The 26,960-nt window shown below is 40.5% G+C and overlaps 1 protein-coding gene across 7 annotated transcripts in view; it reads right to left on the bottom strand.

Annotated features, from left to right (window-relative positions):
• map3k4 (mitogen-activated protein kinase kinase kinase 4) overlaps nt 1–26,960 on the bottom strand; it is a 216,237-nt gene that overhangs the window by 17,404 nt on the left and 171,873 nt on the right. For all 7 annotated transcript variants that reach the window (XM_060916493.1, XM_060916494.1, XM_060916495.1 and 4 more), the window contains 6 exons: nt 26,350–26,511; nt 26,012–26,145; nt 25,809–25,887; nt 25,580–25,658; nt 25,326–25,419; nt 5,471–5,562 (listed from right to left, as the gene is read on the bottom strand). In XM_060916493.1, coding sequence (XP_060772476.1) covers nt 5,471–5,562; nt 25,326–25,419; nt 25,580–25,658; nt 25,809–25,887; nt 26,012–26,145; nt 26,350–26,511 — 640 coding nt within the window. The remainder of the gene's footprint in view (nt 1–5,470; nt 5,563–25,325; nt 25,420–25,579; nt 25,659–25,808; nt 25,888–26,011; nt 26,146–26,349; nt 26,512–26,960) is intronic.

Genomic DNA, 26,960 nt, shown 5'->3' with positions numbered 1-26,960 from the left:
TTCGAATCGACCCAAACTGCTTCTGGGAATGCTGCACTGAACTGCATTACTGATGCATGTTTTGATCTGCTCCCTACTGAACAATTAGCATTTTTAGACATAGTTTTACAACCCCGATTCCAAAAAAGTTGGGACAGTACAAATTGTAAATAAAAACGGAATGCAATAATTTACAAATCTCAAAAACTGATACTGAATTCACAATAGAACATAGACAACATATCAAATGTCGAAAGTGAGACATTTTTGAAATTTCATGCCAAATACTGGCTCATTTTAAATTTCATGACAGCAACACATCTCAAAAAAGTTGGGACAGGGGCAATAAGAGGCTGGAAAAGTTAAAGGTACAAAAAAGGAACCGCTGGAGGACCAAATTGCAACTCATTAGGTTAATTGGCAATAGGTCATTAACATGACTGGGTATAAAAAGAGCATCTTGGAGTGGCAGCGGCTCTCAGAAGTAAAGATGGGAAGAGGATCACCAATCCCCCTAATTCTGCACCGACAAATAGTGGAGCAATATCAGAAAGGAGTTCGACAGTGTAAAATTACAAAGAGTTTGAACATATCATCTACAGTGCATAATATCAAAAGATTCAGAGAATCCGGAAGAATCTCTGTGCGTAAGGGTCAAGGCCGGAAAACCATACTGGGTGCCCGTGATCTTCGGGCCCTTAGACGGCACTGCATCACATACAGGCATGCTTCTGTATTGGAAATCACAAAATGGGCTCAGGAATATTTCCAGAGAACATTATCTGTGAACACGATTCACCGTGCCATCCGCCGTTGCCAGCTAAAACTCTATAGTTCGAAGAAGCCGCATCTAAACATGATCCAGAAGCACAGACATCTTCTCTGGGCCAAGGCTCATTTAAAATGGACTGTGGCAAAGTGGAAAACTGTTCTGTGGTCAGACGAATCAAAATTTGAAGTTCTTTATGGAAATCAGGGATGCCGTGTCATTCGGACTAAAGAGGAGAAGGACGACCCAAGTTGTTCTCGGCACTCAGTTCAGAAGCCTGCATCTCTGATGGTATGGGGTTGCATTAGTGCGTGTGGCATGGGCAGCTTACACATCTGGAAAGACACCATCAATGCTGAAAGGTATATCCAGGTTCTAGAGCAACATATGCTCCTATCCAGACGACATCTCTTTCAGGGAAGACCTTGCATTTTCCAGCATGACAATGCCAAACCACATACTGCATCAATTACAGCATCATGGCTGCGTAGAAGAAGGGTCCGGGTACTGAACTGGCCAGCCTGCAGTCCAGATCTTTCACCCATAGAAAACATTTGGCGCATCATAAAACGGAAGATACGACAAAAAAGACCTAAGACAGTTGAGCAACTAGAATCCTACATTAGACAAGAATAGGTTAACATTCCTATCCCTAAACTTGAGCAACTTGTCTCCTCAGTCCCCAGACGTTTACAGACTGTTGTAAAGAGAAAAGGGGATGTCTCACAGTGGTAAACATGGCCTTGTCCCAACTTTTTTGAGATGTGGTGTTGTCATGAAATTTAAAATCACCTAATTTTTCTCTTTAAATAACACATTTTCTCAGTTTAAACATTTGATATGTCATCCAGGTTCTATTCTGAATAAAATATGGAATTTTGAAACTTCCACATAATTGCATTCCATTTTTATTTACAATTTGTACTTTTTCCCAACTTTTTTGGAATCGGGGTTGTAATAGCTGTACAAAAGTAAGGGCCAAAGCCAAAATTTTCAAGGTCTAGAAATATAAATTCATGTTTGACTGTATCAAATGCCTTATAGAAATATATAAATAGAAAAACTACTGTCGTTGCAGAGATCAGCACGGTCAATAAGGTCTAAGAGAAGCCTAATGTTATTGGATACATGTCTGTTACTCATAAAGCCAACTTGGGTTTCATTGATAACGTGGTCTAAAACAGCTCTCTTTTTGCGAAACTTTTTGTAATCATTATTAAGAAGGCAGACAGGTCGTCAGTTGGCGACATGAAGTGAATCTTTTTTAGGTTTTGGAATAAGGATTAGGAGTCTTTGAGACAAGGTAGGAGAGAGTGAGAGTGAGAGACAGAGAGAGAGAGAGAGAGAGAGAGAGAGAGAGAGAGAGAGAGAGACACTGTTTTTCAACCGCTCCTACAAATAAACCATGGAGAAAGGAGGCTAAATGATCTGCAAAGGTAATATAAAACTCAGGTCAAGCCATCTGCCCCTGGAGATTTGCTAGGGGGGAGGATTTATAAAACTAACTTATGGCAAAATTGCCTCAATTTGTTATTTGGTAAATATATTTAACAATGATTCACCGAAGGCAAAGTGAATATCGGTGAATAATAACCAAGACAAAGTTGAGGTTATTCTTCATTGATATTCACAGAGTCTGAGGCGGATAAATGTTTTAGTATAAATACACAGCTGCGGTCTCAAAAGTAGCCGGTCACCGGCGGCAAATCGCCGTCTGTGGCTTGTTATGCCGCCGGCTATTGTCAGTCGAGTCACAAAATTTAATATTAAATATTTCTGACGGCAAAAAAAAGTTGTGAACGTAAATTACATCCACTATGTCATGTATGTCCGTTGCCGCGTCAACTTTGTTTACATCCTCGGCATGAGTGCAGCCATTACTGCCCCTTGTGCCATATGTACGCCCTACTCTGATTGGCTTATGCCGCTTTTCCACTACAAACGCGTCTGAGTCGGGCTGAGCCGTGCCGTGCTGAATCGAGCTGAGCGGGGCTGTTAGAGTTGCATTTCGACTACAACCGCGCTGAACCGTGCTGGCTGGAAGTGGGTGGACACATTGGGTGGAGTTAGCGAAAGTGGGTGGACATCACATGATGTCGTTAGGCGGCGCAAACAGTGACATCAGTGAGCTTTTAAGCGGTAGTCTCACAACCCGAATAGTAAACAATAAACATGGAGGACATGGAGTCGTTAGTGTTGCTGGTCTTGGTGCTGTGGCTTGTTGTCACCGACAACACCAACAGATACTGGCAAGAGCGTATAGATGAGGCGAGGCGCATAAGGCTTCAGAAATTCTCGTAATTCGTAATTCTTCTTCTTCCGGGTTTACGGTGTTTACAGATCCCAGCGTGCTCGCGGGGCGTGTGTGGGCATGTGAGGACACTCCTCCTCACCAATCAGTGCACAGGGGAGTGTCTCCTCACGCCCCTAACCTCACTCGGCTCGGTTTGGCTCGCTTCAGCCCCACTCCAAAACCGTGCGAGTTTTAGGGGCTAAGCAGGGCTGAAGCGAGCTGAGTCGTGCTGTTCTTTGGTAGTCAAAACGCGAGCCGTGTCGGGCTGAAGTGAGCTGAAGCGAGCTGAAGTGAGCTGAAAAAGGGTAGTGGAAAAGGGCCAATAGAGTGTTCCATGGACTGTGAATGGTTCATACCATCATGTGACTCACAAATGGCGATGAAGAGAGTTGCAAGCGGCTCCATGCTGGATGCGTGGCTAAAAAGGTCTAGAGGGAAAGGTAAGTACGTTTTGAACGCAAATTTATTCTGTCATTGTGTTGATATAGAAAAATAAATACGTCTTAGTCCACCGTTTCTCAGCCTTGCTTAAGACATTATAATCGCAGATCGTAAAGTTGACTCTGCGTTTGACAGCTGCTTAAAAAAACAAACTGCGTGCGTAACAACGCTAATCAAGCTTAAGCTAGACGACCTGCCTCAAATACCCGTCCCGGGTAAATGTTATCCCAATTTTAGATGACCTGTTCCAAACCATCCCGCCCCATGAAAAATTCGTACTTGCATCTCTCTCTCTCTCTCTCTCTCTCTCTCTCTCTATATATATATATATATATATATATATATACACACATACATACATACACACACACTATTTGTTGTGCCTAACCCGCACTAAATAACTAGATTTGTACAATTTCTATTCAGTAGGCCCCTACATGATTAGGTTGATGAGATTTGGATAAAAGTTATTTTCAATAGAAATGCCAAGACTGTCAATGAGTGCTGCTAGCTGCTGTTTTTTTAATAACGATGAAGTCAGCTGATGAAGTAGATGTAGCTGCATTTTATGTAACAGTTTATTGACTGCCAAAAAATAAACATTTTGATTATAATTGAAGTTGTTTTGTTCTTCATCTGTATTCAAGATTTCACTATATTCTTCAATAGTATTAGAGAATCTGGAGAAACTTGTCACCTTAGCTTAGTCAAAGTGGACATCAGACTTAAAATTATTATATCATCCAAAGATTAACATGTTAAAAATAAAGTTAGGGGTAATTAGTGCGATAGTTTAAAAACAAATAAATACATAATACGGATGTAAACACGGGAGAGTTAAAAAGGATTGAAAGTGAATAATTTAGTTCATGATGGTAATATGTCTGCATATGTAAAGGAGGTTTGTAGTCAGCAGTCTGTCTGATTATGCTCTTTGTATGTTCTCAGTTTCACCCTTTTTTCGATTCAATAAACCTGTGGACAACTGACGACTGTCTTCAGAGTCTTGAAGAGAAGAAAGTGGTTAACTCAATGCCAAGATATATATCAAGGGCAGCATATCCCCATTGGGGAGAGTGGTGTAATGTTTGAGTGGCGTAATGTCCACTTATCAGAGGATAAGCGATATGCTAACAATACTGCACACCATCAATAAACTCACTAGAAGGGAACAGAATACATGTTTTCATTCCATGGAAAAAGTGTCCTGTATGTATAATAATAATAATAATATTACTATTATTAACCCTTTGGTGACTGACCCCTTGAAAATGGTTCCTCCAGGAACGATGACGTTTCAGTTGTCAAGACAACGGAAAAACTAAAATACAAAAACAGAAAGATACGTCACAATGCTCTTGTGCACAAAACAAAATGCTCTTGTATTTGTATTTGTATTTTAGTTTTTCCGTTGTCTTGACAACTGAAACGTCATGGTTCCTGGAGGAACCATTTTCAAGGGGTCAGTCACCAAAGGGTTAATAATAAATAATAACACATTATAGCATGTTTTAAGCATTCAATCTTCTCAAAGATTGTTCTACAGACCATTTGTCAATGGATTAAGTTAGAGGTGTTTTACCCTGTTTATTTTTTCCTTCTAGTTTTACAATTGATGTTTCAAATTGGATTGCAGTGGGAACTTGATTGATTCTTTTCCATTCCTGTCATTTATCAGAGCATATAGTTGTCTACGTGGGGTCAAAATGTGAATTTGATTGAACTATTAAGTACAGTGCAAGCAGTGCACAACAGCCAGGGTAGTGCTGCCTCTAGGTAAGTGTTCTCAACAGGAAGAAAATGGCCTCAGCAGTGCAGAGAGAATTTGCTGCTTTTTTTTTTTTTTTGAGATGAAATACCTGTAGTCATTAATAGTCACTTACACTTAATCGTCACTTTTATTTCAAACATGGATGGGGAAACCCTGAGCAATGGGGTCGCCCAAGGTAATTAAATATAACGTGATTACTCTTGGACACAGATCTTACCTTCTCGGTCTTCTGTGGGGCTCGAGTGCCGACTGAGGGATCTGAAGTGCAATTCAGCTGCCACCGATGAAAGACGGTCATTCTCATGGACACTGGAAGAATCCAAACAACACTATCAGTGGAGCTGCACCAAAACTGCTAATCTTATTCTTGGAAAGTTCTTTCTTACCAATGTGTACAAGCTACAAGCAAACTGAGTCTAAGTGTTTTGAACGTACAAATTTGCAATACATAACAGTATAAATCCATCAACATGGCTGTCCATTTGATCTGACCTGGCAACCTGCAACTTACAAACTTTAATAAGAAAGTGTCTCATTTATCAAGCTGGATATGAACACGTGTAAATGTTAGTATTAGCGCTCACACAAGAAATTTGCTATTCATGAAAACCACGTAAATTCAGAAAAATGTTTGCATCATAAGTGTGCTTGTGTGTGTGTGTAAATTTACACATAAAAAGACTAAATGTAAATCTCAACTTGATCAACTTCAAATCATTTAAATTGCATGGATTACTGCACTTCTATATATGGAATATACTGTTGAGGTTAAATTGCTTATTTTATTTACACTGACAGCAGTTAACAGACTCCAGTTTCCAGAGAACTTCAAGAAATGCTTTGTCACTATAAAATGCACATCTTCATGCTCGTTCACTCGGTCAGGGACTAAAAATACCATTGAGAAAATTTTGCAAAAACTTGTCATTGTAGATTATTGGCAATTAGTTAAAGAAAAAAAAAAGAAAGCGAGCCAGCACAAATCCAGTTAAGACAAATAAAACTAATTATGGATTATGACAAAAGAAATGGTGCTATTTAATTGAAGGATGTGCCGATCTGTCTGTCTGCGTCTGCATAGTTGTCAGTCATAAATAAATGCCTCAGCTGATGGAGGAGTAACTGCTCACTTTTTATTATTAAATGTTACATATTAAATATTCTTATTAGCAGAGGTGGGAGTCAAAAATAATTTCCACTTTTGTTTTTCAGGCTTTACCTTCACTGTGTTTTTCATCCTTACTTGAACCTTTATGGAGTTTTATGGGCGTTACTACATGCAAATCAGCTGTGCCATGCATTCGCTTGGGAATTTAGGATGATTGGCATTCAACAACATATACACGTAAATATGACAAAAATTGGTGTTTTGGAAACTTTTGTAAATCTGGTGGATATTTTTAGTTCGGGTTGGGTTAAACAAACATTGATACACAACTTTACTAAAAGCTTGATAAATGCCACTGCCTGCAAGTAGTATAAACCAAAATCATGCGGATCTTTTAAACTATTCAAAGCTGTTTTTCTGCTATAAAATTCACACAAGCAACAAAATAAACAAACTGATATCCAAATTACATTATAATAAAGCAGCAACTGTTAATTCAAGCAAAAAATATCAGATGCTTTTTATTTTTAAATTAATATAAGAAACCTAAGAAGAAGGAGACTTTTTCAAGAGAAGACAGAAGAACCTAAAAAAGGACAGCAAACACCCTGACATTCTGAACCACAGATCCTAGAGATATTATGTTGTATAAAGTCTGATACGGTGTTGCACTCGTGTTAAAAGGTGGTGGCACTTTTCAAATCAAGCAGGGGTGGGATCCAGTGGTGGCTGGTAGTCTTTCAAACAGGGGAGGCTGGTCGGTTACGATATTTCCAGATTTTAAAAGAAAAAACATCAATTTTGCCCATACTCTTGCCTCTGATCTGGCTGATTGTTGGAAGGGTCACAAACTGTGAAATAACAGGTTCTTTTGGCCCATTAGCCTACTGTCCAATATACATGGTGGTGTTGGGGGGGGGGGTATATTTTAATATTTTATATTTTAAAATTGTGGCATGTTGTTTAAAAACTGATCATTATTGAAAGCAGCTCTTTGTCAGGAACCTCAGCAGTAACAGCAGAGTGTTCTGGAATAGGCACAAGCACTGACCTTGGGGAGCCAAACATAGAGCTGGGTGCCACACATTTCATTCAATGACACTTTCCCTATATTTTACTTATTTTGACTGAGAAATGTTTTATTGACAATTTTGATAACCCTTCACTTTTAATCCAGGTCTGTAGTGTGAAATGTTCTCGGCTGTGTTTTTGTTTAAAATGTTTTACAAATTGTAGCTGTGTTTAATTCATATCCAGAAAAATATATATTCCAATATAATATACTCAGCATAAACATTTTAAATAGATTCTATATTTTTGGTCCATCCATGACATATTACTAAAGTAGCCTATTTACTGTTGTTGATGTGGGTCACTTGCTGTTAGCCAATTCACTTTCTCGTACCAGGAGAGCTGAAAGGAACGAGTATTATTCCCTACCTTTTTCACCAAGTCAATTTGAGGCGTTGGTCTACCCTGCTCTTTAATTTTAATTTTTTCCTCGAAAGGAAGACTGGCAAATGGCTTCGCCAAAATTAAATCAGCAATGCTTGGCATCCGTGCGCAGCTTTCTTGCTAGCTGACTAGCCCCCTCAAGTTCAAGTTCAGTCACCCAAATAAATGAAATTTCTGGAACTAAGATAGCAAACTTGACAACACTATATTTACACTTTATTTTCAATGAAAATATATACAAACTAAAAAAGCTGGTAGAAACCGTATCTAATGAATGAAATCGAAATGTAAGCTGATCTCTTACAATACACCACAGCACTTGCGAATCCGCATGGGACTGAACTGAAATTCACCGCTGCCCGTCTATATTTGAAACGAGCTGTCAATCAAAGAAAATATCCGGCCGCTTTCACCAATCACCAGTCTCCTCGCGGAAACTGCCATGTCCCTCCCACCATGAGGCTCGGAGTCCGTGGGCGGGCATTTTCGCAGTATTTGTCCAATAACAGTCTTGCATTTTGAGATTGAAAAGCGCATAGCTCCCAAATGCCATTGAAGTCCACTGAGGCTGGGAGTCCGTGGGACTCCGTGGGGTGGGCGTTTTCGCAGTATTTGTCCAATAATCGTCTTGCATTTTGAGATTGAAAAGCGCATAGCTCCCAAATGCCACTGAAGTGCACTGAGGCTGGGCTGCATCGCGCTGTCACGAGGGGGAAAAACTAACGCACACATTAGGCGAACTGGGGAAAGTTATAACGGAATGATTTCGCACTGTAGTTGGGTTGAGCACATATATTTCTATGATTCTGGATCTGAAATAGCAATGTTATAAGGTCGGCTATAACATAAGCCTAGCGCAATTCATCCTACACGATGTTAGTCATTTTTAGAGGAGGCTGAGCCTCCCTCGTTGTCTTAGAGCAATCGCCCGTGGTGGGATCTGGCTACCTGTGCTCATGGGGAATGGCAGTACTGGAGGGCCTGGTTATGCAGATCACATGGGAAATGGCAATTGAGCCATGTTACTTGGAATCAATAGCATCCAGGCAGGGGCCAGGATCAGCCTTCTGCTATCTCACAAACACAGCTGGCAGGCTCTGGACAATCATGTTAAAAATGAACTGAATATAGGAAGACACTGTGGCCCAAGCCCTAAAGCTAGTTATTTTACAGGTCTCAGCTGGGCCGTATACACAAGGACTCACTCACCCAGAGCCCCTGATCTACCTCACAGATTGAGCACTAATCGAGGCCTATGGAGCCCAACAATGAGAGACAAATGAACAGCGACTACATCACAGGGATACAATCTCCAGTTCTACTGTTTGCCCAGCCTTCTCAGGGAGCAAGGCCTCATCAATTTCAGACCCTGAAGAAGTCTCTTCTCCGTCTCAGGGTGAGCTCACGAAAGGACTTCCCAACACAAATCACACAATTTATCAGTGTAGAGATAGATTCAGTGAGTGATCACTCTTGTTCCACAGGATGATGCAAATCATAATGCTGCAACACGTTAGCCCACCACTATGTCCGAATGTGGCTGAAGAGGTGGGACTGTTGATTGCAGCCATGGTAGTAATTTGCTTTAGCCTGATGGAACTAACTGACTTTCAGAGATAGATCATCAACTCCAGATTTGATCAAAAGACAAAAACTTCTCATATCAGCAAATGGAGCACAGACCTTTATCCACTGAAGACATGAAACCTTTCTCAGGAAAGGGGAATGTCTAGGAATATAGAGACAGATGGGAATTTTAATAGCAAACTTTGCACTGTCATTCACAAGTTATCCTTTGTACTGATTTCTCCAAGCTCATCACTGCCCTATCACTTTAATCATTCACTACTACTTCTCTTAGATTGCTGCCACTTTCTCTGTATTGCAATCCCCATATACTACTCACAGCGACACTTTATATGCTACTTTGATCCGTCACCAACCATGAGCTGGCGTAGTGGTTAGCGTGTCCGCCTCTCGACTGGGAGATTGTGAGTTCTACTCGTGGTCGGGTCATACCAAAGACCATCATAAAAACGGTACCTACTACCATCTGACAAGACACGCTGCGAGTGGGGAAGTCAAACTCTCATGGTTACCAGAGGACTAGCCCCCCCCACTGTAACCCTAGCTGTATAGGCGAGAGGTCGAGGGCTATCGAAACAGAGATCGGTGCTGCACCCATGTGCCTCAAAGATTTGGTTAGTACTGGGACAGGAGACTGCCTGGGAAGCCCAGATTCTGGCATGAGAGGGACTTTGACTTGACTTGCTCTGTCACAACACTTTACTACCTCATGTTAAATGTTGAATGTTATGTTAAATATTGTTAGACATTGTTAGCTCTCTCACAGTCGCGAGTATTTTGTACTTAGTAGTTATTCACTATATTGTTGCACTGCTCTAACCCTAATTGTCTGGTCTGTGGAGAAGTATTCAAGTAAGAATTTCATTTTACTTTGTACACTGTACTTTATACATATGAAACTTTTGAACTTGAGTTCCCATTGGACAGAGACAGCCACCATAGATGCCTCCCTCACCGGATAGGGAGCAGTGTTTAGGTCACAAAAGGCACCACAACATATGCATGGATCTGCAACATGAGCTCAAAACACATCAAGGGAAGGGACTATGCAGGAGATAGACACTGCTCTTGGTGTTTAAATGTAGTGAAATAGAAGTCTAGTTATAGAAGCGTGGTTCAATGAACACGATATAACTGCCGGAATTCCATTATCGAGAACTCCCACTGACCCAACAGGCACTCGGTGATCAGAGACGTGACATGAAGGTATTTATAGCAAATACAACAAATGTAGGTTTCGGCATGTGTGCACTAGAGGATAGGGCTGTAGTCAAGACCACCACTGTCAAGTCCAAGACGAGTCCATGAGCAGGACAAGCAGAGATTGAGTGAAGAACAAATTTTTAAGTGTGTGAAGGCCAAGTCACTATTGAGTACAAGACCAAAAACCATTAAAATCCTTTTCAGGTCCAGGTCATTACTACTTGGCTTCATTCTTACATTTCGTCAATGATTAGGCTATGTCTTCTCGAAGAAAGAACTACAGTCCCCTCTGAAAGTATTGTAATGACCAGTTCTTTTGTTTTTTGCTATACACTGAAGACATCCGTGTTTGACATCAAAAGAATGAATGAGATGATGGATCAGAATTTCATTTTTCATCATTATTTCTAGCCGCTTTATCCTGTTCTACAGGGTCGCAGGCAAGCTGGAGCCTATCCCAGCTGACTGCGGGCGAAAGGCGGGGTACACCCTGGACAAGTCGCCAGGTCATCACAGGGGTAATTTTATTTTTGATTTCCTGATATTTACATCTAGATGTGTTAAAAATTTACATGCCACCTTTTATTTGAAACCACTCATTTTTCAAGTGATCAAAAATACTAGAATGTGACTAAACACTGTGTTAAGAATTACTAGCTCTGAATTTCTACTCTTGGTTCAAACCCCGTGTTTCGCTTGCGAAGGCTGCATTGCGAAGGCTGCAACCACTGGTGTACTAATAACCAGACATCGAACAGGTCAGCCAAGGAAAACATAGCAGTGATGACAAACATTGTGAAATGTTTCCCACTGTGAAAACACCTCCAAAAACAACAGTCAGTGATGTCAATAATAACTTCCACAGGGCAGGGGTGAAGGGATCATAAGCCACCGTTTGAAGAAGACTTCAAGAGCAGAAATATCGAGGCCATACCATGTGATTTTTACTGGCAACAAAATCCACAAATCAATAGACTTCACTTTTATGAAGTTTAAATCTCACTTGGCTAGATAACACATACGCAGTACTGACACCGATACTAAAAAAATCCCGCTGCCATAACACGATTCTTGCCATCTAAAAAGATTGTTTTTATTCACTGAGAAAAGCAAACAAAAGCATATCGCATAAAATGATCAATGATCAGGCTTATTTACAGGGTTCCCACTGGCGCTCGTCACTGACGAACAGAATCCCTCAGTGACCAAGAGAAAATTACTAGCAGTCGTCATAGTGACGAATGTATGTCATCTTTATCATTATCACAAGTCATCTTTTGTAGAAATCACTCCACAAATCCCTCCGTTTGCTGAAATCCAACCCCAGTGAAGGGACGGCGGGAAGCCAGAGTATAAACAATGCACGTGCTTGTGACCAATAAAAATCGACTCCATATAATGACCAAATGAGCGCCAAGCTTTTGACCAATCACGGTGCGTCTTAATCAGCCTAGTCTGGTGGTGTAATTCTCTCTGTGTGAATCAAACAATGGTGCAGTCTAAGCCGGTGAAGTTTTTTGGCCTGGCTTCTTCAAACACTGAAGATGATTTAAGGGCTGAAACAGCCACGGGGGAGGCACACTCGGAGCCCCTACTGTCCCCGCCTAGCACATCGGACAGTGTCAATAATACAAGGGTTGGTTTTTAAAGGAAGAAGAAAAAAAGAAAGCAAAAGCGAAAGTGCTGTCAGCCAGCAAGCAACTGAAGGTCTCTATGTTTCGGGGGTGTGGCATGTTGACTCCCCGTGATGAACGTGTGATGAAAAACGCAGTGTCATTCTGTGTTCGGTTTGTAAATTGATAGGAAATTCGGATTCCTTCACTGTTGGTTGTTCCAAGAGTCTTCTTGACTCTGTTCAATTGTAAATCAAGTTGTGTTGAAGTAAAGGGAATCCTAATACGTCTTTTGAATAATTCCATGCGAAAATAACCGGAAGTAAGTTCAAACTAAAGAGGTTTATTTTAGCCTGATGGTGCACAGGCTGCCCAAAATCAAGCCTCTCTTATTAGAGGCTAGAGTGGAGCCCAAATTTTATATGGAATGGAGAGGCCTGTATCCGTACAAATATTTGAATCGTGCCCATTCGTTTGGTATAAACCTGCATAAAGTCCACTTGGATAAGTCTTTAGTTACCACTAAGGGAAAAAAAAGACTAAGTGAAGAAAAAATAAGAAAAAGTGAAGAATACTTCTCTGACTTGACTTTTCAAGGAAAAAAGTGGGGAATATTTTTCAGAACCTGGGGGAACCCTGTATTTTCCACCCAAACGCTTGACACATTGCATCTTAAGTGTTGTTTATAACAATTTAGAAGCGATGTGTTCACAAGCTCCAATAGCCTCCGCAAGTCATGTTTGGAGTCGGTGATGTCATGATTTGTACTCCGAGTGCATTATTTGAACCTCGGAGAGAGCAAGAGGTCAGTGCCCAGGGACATTGTTTTTCTTTTTATAATAAACTCTGGACACAGTTTACAAGTACTCAGCAACACCAAGAGGCCCAGAAGACCACAGAAGATAACTAAAATGGATGATCATAGCATTCTTTTCTTGTTAAAGAAAAACCCTTTCACAACATCTAGCCAAGTCAAGAACACTCTCGAGGGGGTAGGCCCATCGTTGTCAAGGTCTACAATCAAGAGACACCTTTATGAATATGAATACAGATGCAAACTACAGGTAACACTCAAGAAGAGACAGGCCAGATAAGACTTTGCTAGAAAGCCTTTCCAGTTCTGGAACAAGATTCTTCGGACAGATGAAACCAAGATTAACTTGTACCAGAATGTTGGGAAGAGAAAAGTAGGGAGAAGAAAAGGAAGGACTCATGAGCTAAATGAATACCACATCATCTGGTCAAACATGATGGACATGGGCATGTAAGGCTGCCAGTGGAACTGGGACCACTGGTATTTATTGATGCGACCGCTGACAGTAGTAGTAAGATGAATTCTGAAGTATATAGAGCTATACTTTCTGCTCAGATTCAGTCAAATGCTGCAAAATTGATGATGGTGCTTCACAGTACAGATGGATGATGATTCTAAATATACTGCAAAAACGACCCAAGAGCATCTTCAGGTAAAGAAATGAAATGTTCTGAAATGGTTGAGTCAGTCGACCCAACTGAGCATGCTTTTCATTTACTGAAGAAAAAAGCGAAGGCAAAAAGATCCACAAACAAGCATCAACTGAAGGCGGCCGAAATAAAGGCTTGGTAAAGCATCTCAAGGGAGGAAACTCCAGCATTTGGTGATGTCCATTGGTTCCAGATTTCAGGCAGTCAGTCATCGACTACAAAGGATTTGCATCCCAATATTAATAATTACACATATTTGTAATTGTTAGTCTGGCAAATTATTTTTGAGCATTTGAAAATGGAGGGACTATGTGTAAAAACAAAAAAACAAAAATTCCTAAATGGTTAATGCAAAATTTTTGTTAAATCCCTGGAAATGAAGCTGAAAGTGTATACTTCAATTACATCTTGATGGCTTTGTTTCAAATCCATTGTGATGGAGTACAGAGGCAAAACTATTTGGAATTGTGTTGATATCCAAATAGTTATGGACCTAACTGTATATAAGCATACCTTTTTTTTTTTTAAATGGTGACCTAATGGTTTGTGTTAGTTACCCAGCAAAACAAAATGTTAAAGAAGCTTCTCTGCATGCTTGATTCACTGCTTCATGTTCGTGAACAGCTTTGTGGGCGCTCAATTCAGTGCACTTCATGCCCTGTTGATAAGAACGCCCACTTGTATACTGTTCTGTTCAGTCATGTCGGCCAACTTCATGCTCTATTAATGATACTGTTTAAATGCCATAGAATTACTTCTTGTCAAACTCTGGACAATATATAAAAAAATATATATTATTTTCTTTTACAAATTCTTGGTTGAGATCAGGCTTGTAGTACTCGAATCTGACTCGTGCCCTAATTTTAAAGACTCGTGAATCGACTTGGACTTGAGCACTGATGACTCTGATTTGGACTTGTGCATTAACCGCATTAGGACTCGTAAATTGGAAACGAGGACTTGGATTTTCTCTTTATTTGTAACACGGCATAATAATTTGGCATATTTATATCTACACTAATTTTTGTAGTAATTTCGTGCAAGAGTGTCACACCTGCGCACCTTCGCGCGTGCATCAGATAGACTCTTGGGCGCGTTTCGGACAGCACGCATGCCAAGTGGACTCTCACAGCACGCATGCCATAAACGACTCGCACCTGCACAGGATTAAGGTGCAATCAGCACACCTATATAGAAAACTGTGAAAACACACTTACTTTGCGAAGTATTGAGTGACACATATTGCTGACACATTACCGAGCCTTATTTCCTTGTTTGGTTTCCTGATCCTGAGTTCCTGTTTCTCGTCTTTGATTCTGCCGAGTCTACAATAGCCTGTTTGTACCTCGCTCGACCTACTGCTTGTTTCACTGTTTTACGATTTTACCTGCTCTTCTGGATTGTTTACCTGTCTTCACTTGTATTAATAGCTCTGTCTTAATCTTACATCCGTCTCCCAACCATCTCTGACAGAATACTTCGCACTCCCTGACAGAGAACGCACATTCACCTTTTCATACGTCATGTTTAGGAACAAAGTAATGTTAATGGCACTAAAACAGCCACCATCAAATGGTGCGGTTGGAGTCAGACTCCACTCAATTTTTTTTTTTTAATGACTTGGACTTGAACACTGGGGACTCGAGACTAGACTCGGACTCTAGGTTTAGTGACTCGACCACAACACTGGTTGAGATTAAAGTCATATTTAACAAGACTAATGCCCAAGATCGAGACAAGTGCAAGTGACAAATACCAATAATTCTGAGACAAGTCCAAGTCAATATAGAAAATGTCTTGAGACTTAACTCTAACTCTGTATTCCTACATAGAATAGTATGCGCGCGCACACTTTTTTTTTTTTAACTGCAACTTATACAAAGTTCTGAGAAAAACAGAGATCTAAACCTCAAGTAGCAAATTTGTTAATAGAAAAAAAAAATGTGACACAGATCATATGTGCAGAAACACGCATCTTTCAACCCTATAAACAAGTGTCTGCTTGGAATGGGATGAGATAATTAGACCAAGGATTAAGACACCAGCTGCAACACCAGTATCTCTGAAAAGGAAGTACAGTAATTACTGTCTCGGGATTTGCTCTGTACATGTTTAGGGAAGTATTAAAAAAATTAATGATGCTTATTTGATGTATTAAACAAAATATTTTTGCAAGTGATACCGTAGATGTACACTGCCCAGCCAAAAAAAAAAAAAAGCCGCAATTTGGATTTAAATAAGCAAATACATAAGAGTCTTTGATTGGATAATTAGTGCAGTGATTGTGTTTCAGCTGGCAACAATTCTTTTAAGCCTAACTGATCCAGTGAGTAGCTTCTCATTTCTTAAACAAACATGTCAAAAGATGTTACTGTGTTTCAAAAGGTCAAATTATTGGCCTGCATCAAGTAAAGAAAAAAACTAAAGAGATTGCTGAAATGACTGGAATTGGGTTAGGAACTGACCAAGGCTTTATTAAAACCTGGAAGGATAGTGGTGAGCTGTTAACTTAGTGGAAAAATGTGGTTGGAAAAAGATTCTGACCGACTGTGATCAGAGATCACTTAAATGCTTCAAGTCGAATCTTTACACAGTGGTTCGACCCACCCATCCTCAACACAAGATCTCGGTGAAAAATTAATACAAGTCTGGATGGAAGTAAATGTTGTGACATTGCACAAGTTTATCGAAATAATGCCATGCTGTAAACAAAGCAAAAGGCAGGCCAACCTGCCTTTTAGTGCGCAACTTTTTTTTTTTGGCAGGGCAGTATCTGCTCAGAACATAATGACAAACGAATCTTCATTCACGCTTGAGATTATCTCCTTTTCTCATGTAAGGAGCTAGTGCAACCCACATAAGGTAAGCTGTCTTGTCCCTTCCACAGATGAATTATTTTGCACTTTCAGGATCAGGAAACATTTTCCTGTAGATTGTGTTCTCTTTTGAAATGGTGTCGAGTAGAGTTGACTTATTGTATGCAAAAACCCTTGGTACTTCTGCCTTCAGCATGGTGAAAAAGTACTGAATGTTCTCTGATGACTGGCAGTGGGGCCTGAAGGCTTTGCCAGAGTAAACAAAATCATCTCTAGTACATACAGCCAAACTAGCAGTAGCAGCAAACTCAGACATTGTACTTTCTCGAGTGCTTGCGCTTTTCAGATCTCGTGAGAATCCAGTGCATGACAACCCACTATCACAAGTTTGAATGTTTTGTGACAAAATTCATATTGTGCCTCATCGCCAGATGGTTTCAGCCAGCCATGATACTCGTCTTCCAAATACTTCTCATTGAACCCGCATTTACCCATGGAATACCATACCCATCTCACAACTAATTAGGTTAATTGGCAGCAGGTCAGGAACATGATTGAGTATACTGTAAAAAGAGCATCCCAGAGAGGTGGAGTCTTTCAGAAGTAAAGATGGGGAGGGGTTCACCGCTCTTTGAAAGACTGCATGGGCAAACAGTGCAACAATTTAAGAATAACGTTCACAACAAGATCAACTGTGAGCTAATGTTCACTTACGCTCTCACTTATGTCAGAACGCAAGCAATCGAAGGAATAGGACACTTATTACGAATGCTGACTTCAACAAATAATTAACCATGAAACAAGTAAGTAAACAGCAGTGTTCTACCCAGGGATTTCAAATAGCATCCTGGTAAACTGTCAATTTGAAATAGCGTCAAATACATTCAGTTGGTAAACAGGAAGCTGATGTGCGACAGACTTGAAAATGGTATACACGGTATAAAACCCCAAGCTGAAGTCTGACACCAAGTGGCTATGATTTGTGGTTGCTGAGAAAAAGGGTGTTTCAGATGGATTGAGATATGGACAGACACCCGTAAACCAATATACCCTCCTTTGGCGCAGGGGTATAATAAAATTGCAAAGAATTTGGGGATCACATCATTGATCATTTTTGATATCATCAAAATATTCTCTACTTTCACAAAGCCATAATGGTTTGCACTTTGGGGGGTAAACAGGTGTTATGATTGTTTACCAAGTCAGATAACCTCAGTCATTTCTTCGAATTCACATGGGGGGGAAAAAATGACTTTTGCTGTGCACCAACTTGTTCAAATAACCATAAAAGGAATCCTGTTTTAAAAGTTTTATAGCCTACCTAAAGAGGCTAAGCGTCAAAGCGTGGCTAGACGGACTTCGCCGTCAAAATCTTACACCAACAGACATCACGTGTCTGTTCTGCACACTTCAGTGGTGGAGTGAAGTCTGATGATCCAGGTCACGAAGCCTACAACCCCTCTGTCTTTGTGTTTAGTCATAAAAAGTGCGAAAACAAGTACAAGTCAAAGAACTGAAAAGGACGACTTTATTGAAGGATCAACTCCCAAAACAAAGTGCAAATGATGCAGTGTAAGTAAGCTTACATGTCCTTCCCGTTTTAGGCTACATCCATACGACAACGGCAACGAGATGTTATTTAAAAATATGTCGCGTCCAAATGGGCAACGATCAGTAAAATATCAGGTCCATATGGCAACGCAACGCTTGCTGAAAACGATGCAATACACATGCCACACCTCTAGGGGCGCTGTAAGACAGTCCCTTCGGAGACACCAGAAGAATAGAAGTAGTAAGGACGCATGCGCATAAACTATTATGCGCGAGACTTCATATTAGCCACAAAGTCAGGAAAATCTGTTCATAAAATTACATTATAATGACCAAATACAATGAAAAGTATTTTTCCAGTCTCACCTGTGAAAGGTAATCCCATGTGATCCCGTTTGGACGGTAAACCTGTTGGTACAGTTAAACGCAGCACATGAATCTTTATTCTCCGCTTTGACCTATCCAATATGGTGGCGAGGATGACGTATGATTCTACGCGGAAGGCGGCGTCTTTAATGGTCCGGAATAAATTGAATGCTACACGTTGATGGATTAATTTGCTCTTCTATGCCCTTTTTGAGGAATGTATTGTAGGACTTACTGTAAACCAACACCTGAAGAGGTGAGATCGCTCCTTTTTTTCCCTATTTTTGCTGGCGGGATTGACTCTGCCCTAAGGGCAGAGTCTCTCCCTCTCTCACTTTGTACCATTAGACAATAAATATTCACAGTGAAAATATTTTGTAAGCGCGTTTCATGAACCAAGTTATAGGATTTGTTGACAACTCGCATCAAGTTCATTACACTTCTACCCAGCGTGAAGCACTCACAGTCATGTGGTTGTGACGTCATCGTAAACAAATCCGTTCTACTCATCCAGACGACTTCACAACGGCAACGTTGCCAGATCTTTCCACTCTGGAACCCGTTCTCAAAAAGATTGCGTTTTGGGCACCCAAAACGCCGGTGCCGTGTGGACGCCAGGCCTAAACGATAAGCAATTGTATCGGAGTCACCTGAATCCGTTGCCGTGTGGACAGGGCCTTAGTGTTTATGTAGGTAGATCAAATGTAGTATTTGACCCTGTAGTCCTAACAGCTTCCTAACAGCCCAAAGATTGTCATAATCTAGTAGCATATGAGCTCTAGGAAATTCAGAGTGAAGGAAATCAAAATCAGCTTAAAAAAGAAATTTGACAATTCTGCAGTGTTTACAGTACTTATTTGACCAAGTGAGTTCCTTGCTTGTGTTCCCATGCACAAAGCATTTTGTATTTTCTTACGGCTTTCTCGTCTTAACCAGCACCCAGCAAAAACGATTTCACTGTGGATTCTTTTATGATCAGTATCGATCTTTTGAAGTTCTTCTGCCAATCTTTTAACTTGTGCAGATAAGTAATTGTTGGAACACCCGTTCCACACTTCTTCATCTGGAACACAGATGAAGAAGGCTGCTGACTCACTGGTCACCCAAAGTACAGATGTTCAAAGCATTCGATACAATATTTACAAGCGCTTTTTGCCGTTTGATTTCTCAAAGTCCACAGAAAAGGCTTTGCAGATTTCTTGAAGCTATGGTTGAGTTAGTTTTAACACTTCTTTGAAGGTTTTAGAGAGATTTAAATTCGAAAAATTACTGTCAGTGTGCGACATCGTGTTGTTTTGGTTTGTTGATATTTTGGTTACACCCCAAGGTGCAAAGCATTATGGTTAATGTGAAAGTGGTCAATTCAGAGAAATCTCGGTATGCAAGGGACAAGGCCAAAAAAAAAAAAAAAAACCAATGCCCATGATCTTTGGGCCCTCAGACACTAATAACAAGAGTGCTCTGAGAGCACAATATCCCCCGCTGGCAACTAGGCCATCACTCTGGTAAAATGTGACTGACTTAAACGAAATTGCAATATTCGTATTACCGACATATAACAAAGAATCTTGCCAAGTTTAGTGAAATTCCTCCAAAAATTGTGAGAGGAGTTGATTTCAGAAGGTGAGTACCCTTCCCGGGACGGACATCGCCACGACATAATCCCCCTTCGGGCCTTTTGGCCAGCTGGGGATAATAAAAATTGTGAGGGAAGTTGATTTCAGAAAGCAAGCACACCTTGATGAAATTGCCAAAGTACAAGTGTGTTGTTAATCAAGGGCATAACTCTGGTAAAATTTGCCCAAATTAAACAATTTCAATGTGTGTATAACTGTCATATAACAAAGCCTTTTGCCAAGTTTGGTGAAATTCCTCCACAAACAGAGAGGAGTTGACTTCAGAAGAATGTACACCCTCATGAAATTGTCAAAGTACAAAAGTTATTTAATCAAGGGTCAAAACTCTGGTAAAATTTTCACAAATGAAATTAAATCATAATATGCATATTACCATCATATAACAAGGCCTTTTGCCAAGCTTCGAGAAATTCATCCAAAAACTATGAGAGGAGTTGATGTCAGAAGGCGAGCACACCTTCATGAAATTCAGAAAGTACAAGGCTATTAATCAAGGGCCACAACTCTAGTAAAATGCGACCGAATTTAACAGAATTACAATATGCGTACTACAGTTATATAACAATGCCTTTTGTCAAGTTTGGTGAAATTCCTCCAAAAATTGCGAGAGGAGTTGATTTCAGAAGGAAAACACTCATGAAATTGTCAAAGTATAATTTTGTTAATCAAGGGCTGTAACTCTGGTAAAATGGGAACTAATTTAATGAAATTACAATGTGTGTAGTACTGACAAAGAATCCTGCCAAGTTCTGTGAAATTCCGCCAAAAACTGAGAGAGTAGTTGATTTCAGAAGGTGAGCACCTTCCTGGGACGGACGGACATTGCCACGATATAATCCCCCTTCAGGCCTTTCGGCCAGCGAGGGACAAAAATAGACAATTCTGTAGTGGAAATGTGCTCAGGAACATTTCTGCAAACCATTGTCTGAATACAGTTCTTTCCAGGATCCACAAATGCAAGTTAAAATTGCACCACGCAAAGAAGAAACAATATCCAGAAACACTGCCACCGTCTCTGGGCCTGAGCTCATTCACTAAAGACTGAGGTTAAGTGGAAAACTGTCCTGTGGTCTAAGGAATTGAAATAAATTATTTTTGAAAATCATGGACAGAGGAGAGGGACCATCCGGCATATTATCAGCACACAATTCAAAAGCCAGCATCTGTGATGGTATGGGGGTGCACTAGTGCACATGACATAGGTAGCTTGCATCACCACATCTGGGAAGGCACCATCAGTGCTGAAAGATGTATAGAGGTTTTGGGGCAACATATGCTGCTATCCAGTAAATATATTTTGTCAGAGAAGGCCTTGCTTATTTCAGTGAACAATGCCAAAATTGGCTATGGAGCCATGCACACATTACAACTGCATGGCTCCATAGTAAAAGTGTCTAGGTACTAAAGTCCAGACCGGTCACCCACTGAAAACATTTAGCACATTATGAGAAACAAAATACAACAAAGGAGACTCTGAACTGCTGAGCAACTGAAATCCTACATGAGGCATTTTTTTTTTTTTTAAATCTGACACTTTAGCAGACACTCTTATCCAGAGTGACGTACAACATGCCCAGAGCAGTTTGGGGAGCAGTTTGGGGTTAGGTGCCTTGCTCAAGGGCACTTCAGCCATTCCTGCTGGTCCAGGGAATCAAACCGACAACTTTTTGGTCCCCAAACTGCTTCTCTAAACTTTAGGTCATGGCTTCCCCCTACATCAGGCAAGAATGATTTCAAAACTACAGCAATTGGTCTCCTCGGTTCCCAAACATTTACAGGAGTGTTGTTAAAAGTAGAGGTGATGCAACACAGTGGTAAACATGCCCCTGTCCCAACTTTCTGAAACATGTTGCTGGCATCAAATTCAAAATGAGCATATATATTTTTTTTAAACAATAAAATTTCTGTTTTGACAAATATGTTGTCTTTGTATTATTTTCAGTGAAATACAGGGTGTCCATGATTTGCAAATTGTTGTGCTTTTTGCTTTTATATTTTATACAGCATCCCACCTTTTTTGGAAATGTGCATACAGGGTCGAAAATATACAGCGCACCTAATATTTGGTTAAACAGCCCTTACCAGACAGTATTGGCAGCCATCAACAAGCTTCTGACAGAATTCTGGTTGGATTATTATTTTTTTTATTAGGAAGGGGAAATTTTAAGCCTTTACTCATCACATGTACATTAGAGTACAGTGAAATTTTTTCCTCTGCATTTAACCTATCCCAGTGAACACATGAATGGGAAACCGTTTGGGGTTAGATACCATTATCAAGGACGCTTCAGCCATGTAGAGGGAGGGGAAAGTGTTCCCCTCTCACCACACTTTCCTGCTGGTGCAGGGAATCAAACCGGCAAACTTTTGGTCCCAAAGCTGCGTCTCTATCCTTTAGGCCATAGCTTCCCCATTTGACTATTCTTCTTGGCAGAACTGACAGTTCTATTAAATGTGTTTTTTTTCCTGGCACTTAAACACAGTCCACATATTTTTGATAGAGTTGAGGTCAGGGCTTGTTTTAAAGGTCATAGGCAATGGTCCGAGGTGAAACGCAAAATATCAACTTTATTGTCTAGAAGAACAACCCAAAAAGCAAATTCAATTTTCCTAGTGTTTAATTTGCACCCTAAAATTGAATAAAACGGTTAAAATATACTGTTTTGCCCAATTTCTGAAGGTTTGTTTACATCTCACTTATGTGCACTTTCACCGCCAGGGGACCGTCGTCGTGACGTCATTTAAGCCAAACGGACTGGGAGCAGCTCTGTGTTAACCTGCGAACCGAGCACACGCGTACAGACTTTGGTCGTGAGAGGTTGTGTAAAATGTCTGAAAGCGATAGCGATTTTGAAGTAGGAACTCTCCAAATTAAATATCGAGAGGTGAAACCATATATGTATGAACCTATGGCTGTTGCGTAGCAATCGGTGAACGCGGCTCACTGGTTTGACCGTACAGCCTCGGAATCGGACAGCGACTCGGCCGACTCTGATCACGGTGACCCCAGACCTCAACAAGACTCGCGCCCAAACGCACGTCTGCACTCAAGCTGAACTGCAACGTAAGTAAACGGAAGTGGACTCGACTCAAGCGATTTGTTTGGCTTAAATGACATCACGCGCCAAGTGGTCACGAAAATAGCCGAACAGAAATTCGCCGCGATCCGCGCTAACTTATTTTAATTATTACTTATTAACAATACTTCTTGGGACCAGAAGAAAATTACAGAGGGTTTAACATATAAAAGTATCAAATGTGCATAAAATTAAAACTGTTGCCTATGAGCTTTAAGCTTAATGTTAGAATGCTTTATCCGTTTTACAACCAGCTTTGATGTGTGTTTGGGGTCACCGTACTGTTGCAACACCCAACTGTGTCCAAGTTTCAACCCTCTAGCTGATGGTTTGAGGTTCTGAAGAATCTTGAGGTCCACTGACAGCAAAACAACCTCAGAGCATGATGCACCACCATGCTTGACAGCTGGTAGTGTTGCTCTGTACCTCTGGTCACTGTGGGCAAATAACTCAATCTTTCATCCAACCATAAAACTTTCCTCCAGAAAGCTCTCTCTTTGTCCATGTGGTCAGCTGCAAATTTTAGTCAGGCCTAAAGGTATCAATTTTGGAGCAGGGGCTTCTTTCTTGGACAGCAGCCTCTCAGTCCATGGGGAGGCCAGTCATGCTTGACTATAGACAGTGTACCAGCAGCTTCCAGTTCTTGGGTTGTTTCTGACTCCAAAGCAATTTCATTTCAGCTGACGGTGACAGTTTGGGTCTTCTTCCAACAACTTCTAGGAACAAGCAATTGCTTGAACTGATGATCTTTGAACCTGCAATTGTTTTAGAAATGGCTCCAAGAGACATTCCTGACTTGTGTAAATCTACGATCTTTATCAGATCTGTACTTGGTTCTTTGGACTTTTGTACTGCACTGTATGATGGTCAATCCACTGAGTGCTTTCAAACAAACCTTTCTGTGTTGGCACAGAGCAGCTACCAGCCATAGTCAATCATGATCACTAACAAAGTTAAGAGGCCTTGGCAAGTTAAAATACTTTTTTTTTTTTAAATAAACTTTTAGCACTACTGAGGAAGTAATTTTGGGGAAGCCATGGCCTAATGGTTAGAGAAACAGTTTTGGGACCAAAAGGTTGCTGGTTCGATTCCCTGGACCAGCAGGACTGGCTTACGTGCTCTTGAGCAAGGCACTTAACCCCCAACCGCTCCGGCAAGAGTGGTGGCATACCTTGTGTCTGATTAGCCAATTAAAAAAAATGATGATGCGCTTATCAGTTCGGGCATTGAACCCGACCAACTGACTGACTGACTGAGCACTAGTGAATAATCTAAATGGGTGTTTGTAAATTTTTGGCCCTGTATGTATAATTTTGACCAACTGTTTTCAGAAGATCTAAATTGAAACTAGTGTCCCAAATTTCACTTTCACTTCTAACTCTGAGAAAGTCTATTTTTCTATGTTCCAGAGATGTTAAAAGAGAGGAGACATCCCACTTTAAGAATCCTCAATAGAAATTGATGGGAAAAATCTAGAACGCCAAAGATGGCAGCTGTATGCATCTTTTTTCTCCCCAAAAAGCCAATCATCTGCTGAACCAGGAACTAGTTAAGCCAATTGTGTTGTTGCACTGATGCAAATGTGCAGTTGTGCATGCATAGTAGAAGTATAGCAACCTTGTAGTAACCTTGTGCATGTATCGTAGAAGTATAACCTGTTGGGTAAAGAAAGCTTTTTAAACTTTATTTAGGACGCAAGACACCAATCTTTTAAAGAGGCGTGTATCAGATTTGACTGGTGATTCTAAACATGCAGGTTTTATGACCCAGTGGCCAATTTAAAAAAAAAAAGTTATGGCTCCCTCCCTGTTAGTCCAAAGTAATTGCCCTGGTGCATTAACCAAGACGGTTGCCTTGTGATGAGCCTACAAGGACCGTGTGTGTACTCTCATTTTAGCCCTGTAAGATTTGCCTTTTATGGAGTTTGACAGGTGCCACCTAATGCAAATCAGCCATGTGATTATTTACTTATTTATTTAAGCTTGGTTTGTCTTAAACATTTGCACACAACTTTACTTAAAGACTGATATACCTAGTCACAGACTGTGTTTATATTTATCTTTAAGACCTGTTTAACAAACTATTGCTAACATCTTTAAATATCGGTTAACAGAATTAGCTACTTAAAACGCAGTATTGTCAAACAAAACATTAATAATGATAAATTAGGCAAAAAGTATGGACACGTGACCTACCTGGCTCCCTCTGTATTAGGAATGAACAGCGATGGGTTTGGAGGATCACTGTGGCATCGAGGAACTTTGACAGGCCGAGGACTATTTCGAGAGGCTGAAAATAAAGTATTTTAAAAAGATGTTCAAAAAGAAGCAGTTGATTTACTTGTTGCTGCAAAGCTACAAACATTATTATTTTTGAATGTGAAGGTATTAATTCTGCTTGACTTTGTGCTTCAGTGTAGAATCACTAAAAAGGTCAAAGAAAGACTAACCAAGGTACAGGCCGCTCACAGGGCTGTGCGGCTTCCCAATCACATGGCCAATACATTCATTCATCAGGGCCTGAAGACTCTGACAAACAAAGTTCAAAAAGAAAAAAAAAACATTTTTTTGTGCGCACATCTATGATCGAGTGCTATAAAAGCACCATATAAATGTAATGCACTGTTATTACTATCTAAGAAAAACAACTGAAATTAATTTTCAGAGATCACACTTTACCAGGAAATCGTCTTCAGGCAGTGCAGAGATAAAAACAGGTTCAATGGCTTGGAGGAAATCAAAGCCTTGCGTTGCCCACCTAAAACACCCATATGCAGAGAAGGCAAACATATCAATAAAGTATTATTTCTTAAAATGCCCCCCCTTGATGCCTACAGCAGTACAGAGGCTCTGTAGATGCCTACAGCAGGAAAGGGGCTGACCTGGGACGGGTACCTCTTCCACTCTCACACTTTGTTAGGACGTAGTTCATCCACTTCCGAGCAAAGGCAATGTAGCGTTCCCCGATCCGCTGCCTGAACTCTCCTGACATCAGTCTCACCACCTCTTTATGGTACTATAGATTTTTTTTAAAAATCATTTGTTGGTTTAATTTTAATAATACATTTTAAATAATAATTAAAAAACACTTGCTGGTTTTGATCAAGTCTAAATTGAATAGTTTAGTTTAACTATAACAGAAAAATCAATAAAAGCATAATATCTGCTTTAATTTATTACAGGCATTGCAGGAGATGAATTAAAACCTGTGCATGCAAACCTCAAAGGCGAAGTTGTAGCCCTGAATCATGGCTTCTCTGTAGTACTGCTGAAGGGTGACGGACTCGGACTCCTCTACTTCTGCCTCGAACTCAGAGGTAAACATGTATTCTACACGGTCAATGGCATTGTTAATCTTATTACACAAGTTCAGAGCCTCATTCTAATAGGGAGAAAGACAAAAAAAGGGAGCAGAGGGAGAGAAAAGCACCAGGATGTAGTTGGTGAAGCGGTAATGATGAATTACAGCCAACGTGAATCTTAAAATTTTATGCTAACCGTCTCTTACACATTCATACAAGAGTGCTCTGAGAGCACAATATCCCCCGCTGGCAACTAGGCCATAACTCTGGTAAAATGTGACCGAATTGAATGAAATTGCAGTACATGTATTACCAACATGTAACAACAAAGAATCCTGCCAAGTTTAGTGAAATTCCTCCAAAAATTGTGGGAGGAGTTGATTTCAGAAGGTGAGTGCCCTTCTAGGGACGGACGGACATCGCCACGACATAATCCCCCTTCAGGCCTTTCGGCCAGCGGGGGATAATAAATAATCGTGTGGGAAGTTGATTTCAGAAAGCAAGCACACCTTGATGAGACTGCCAAAGT

The sequence above is a fragment of the Neoarius graeffei genome, chromosome 3 (assembly GCF_027579695.1).
Source record: "Neoarius graeffei isolate fNeoGra1 chromosome 3, fNeoGra1.pri, whole genome shotgun sequence".
NCBI lineage: Eukaryota > Metazoa > Chordata > Actinopteri > Siluriformes > Ariidae > Neoarius > Neoarius graeffei.
Note: the sequence above shows the minus strand (reverse complement) of the source record. Positions and strands in the feature narration are given on the sequence as shown.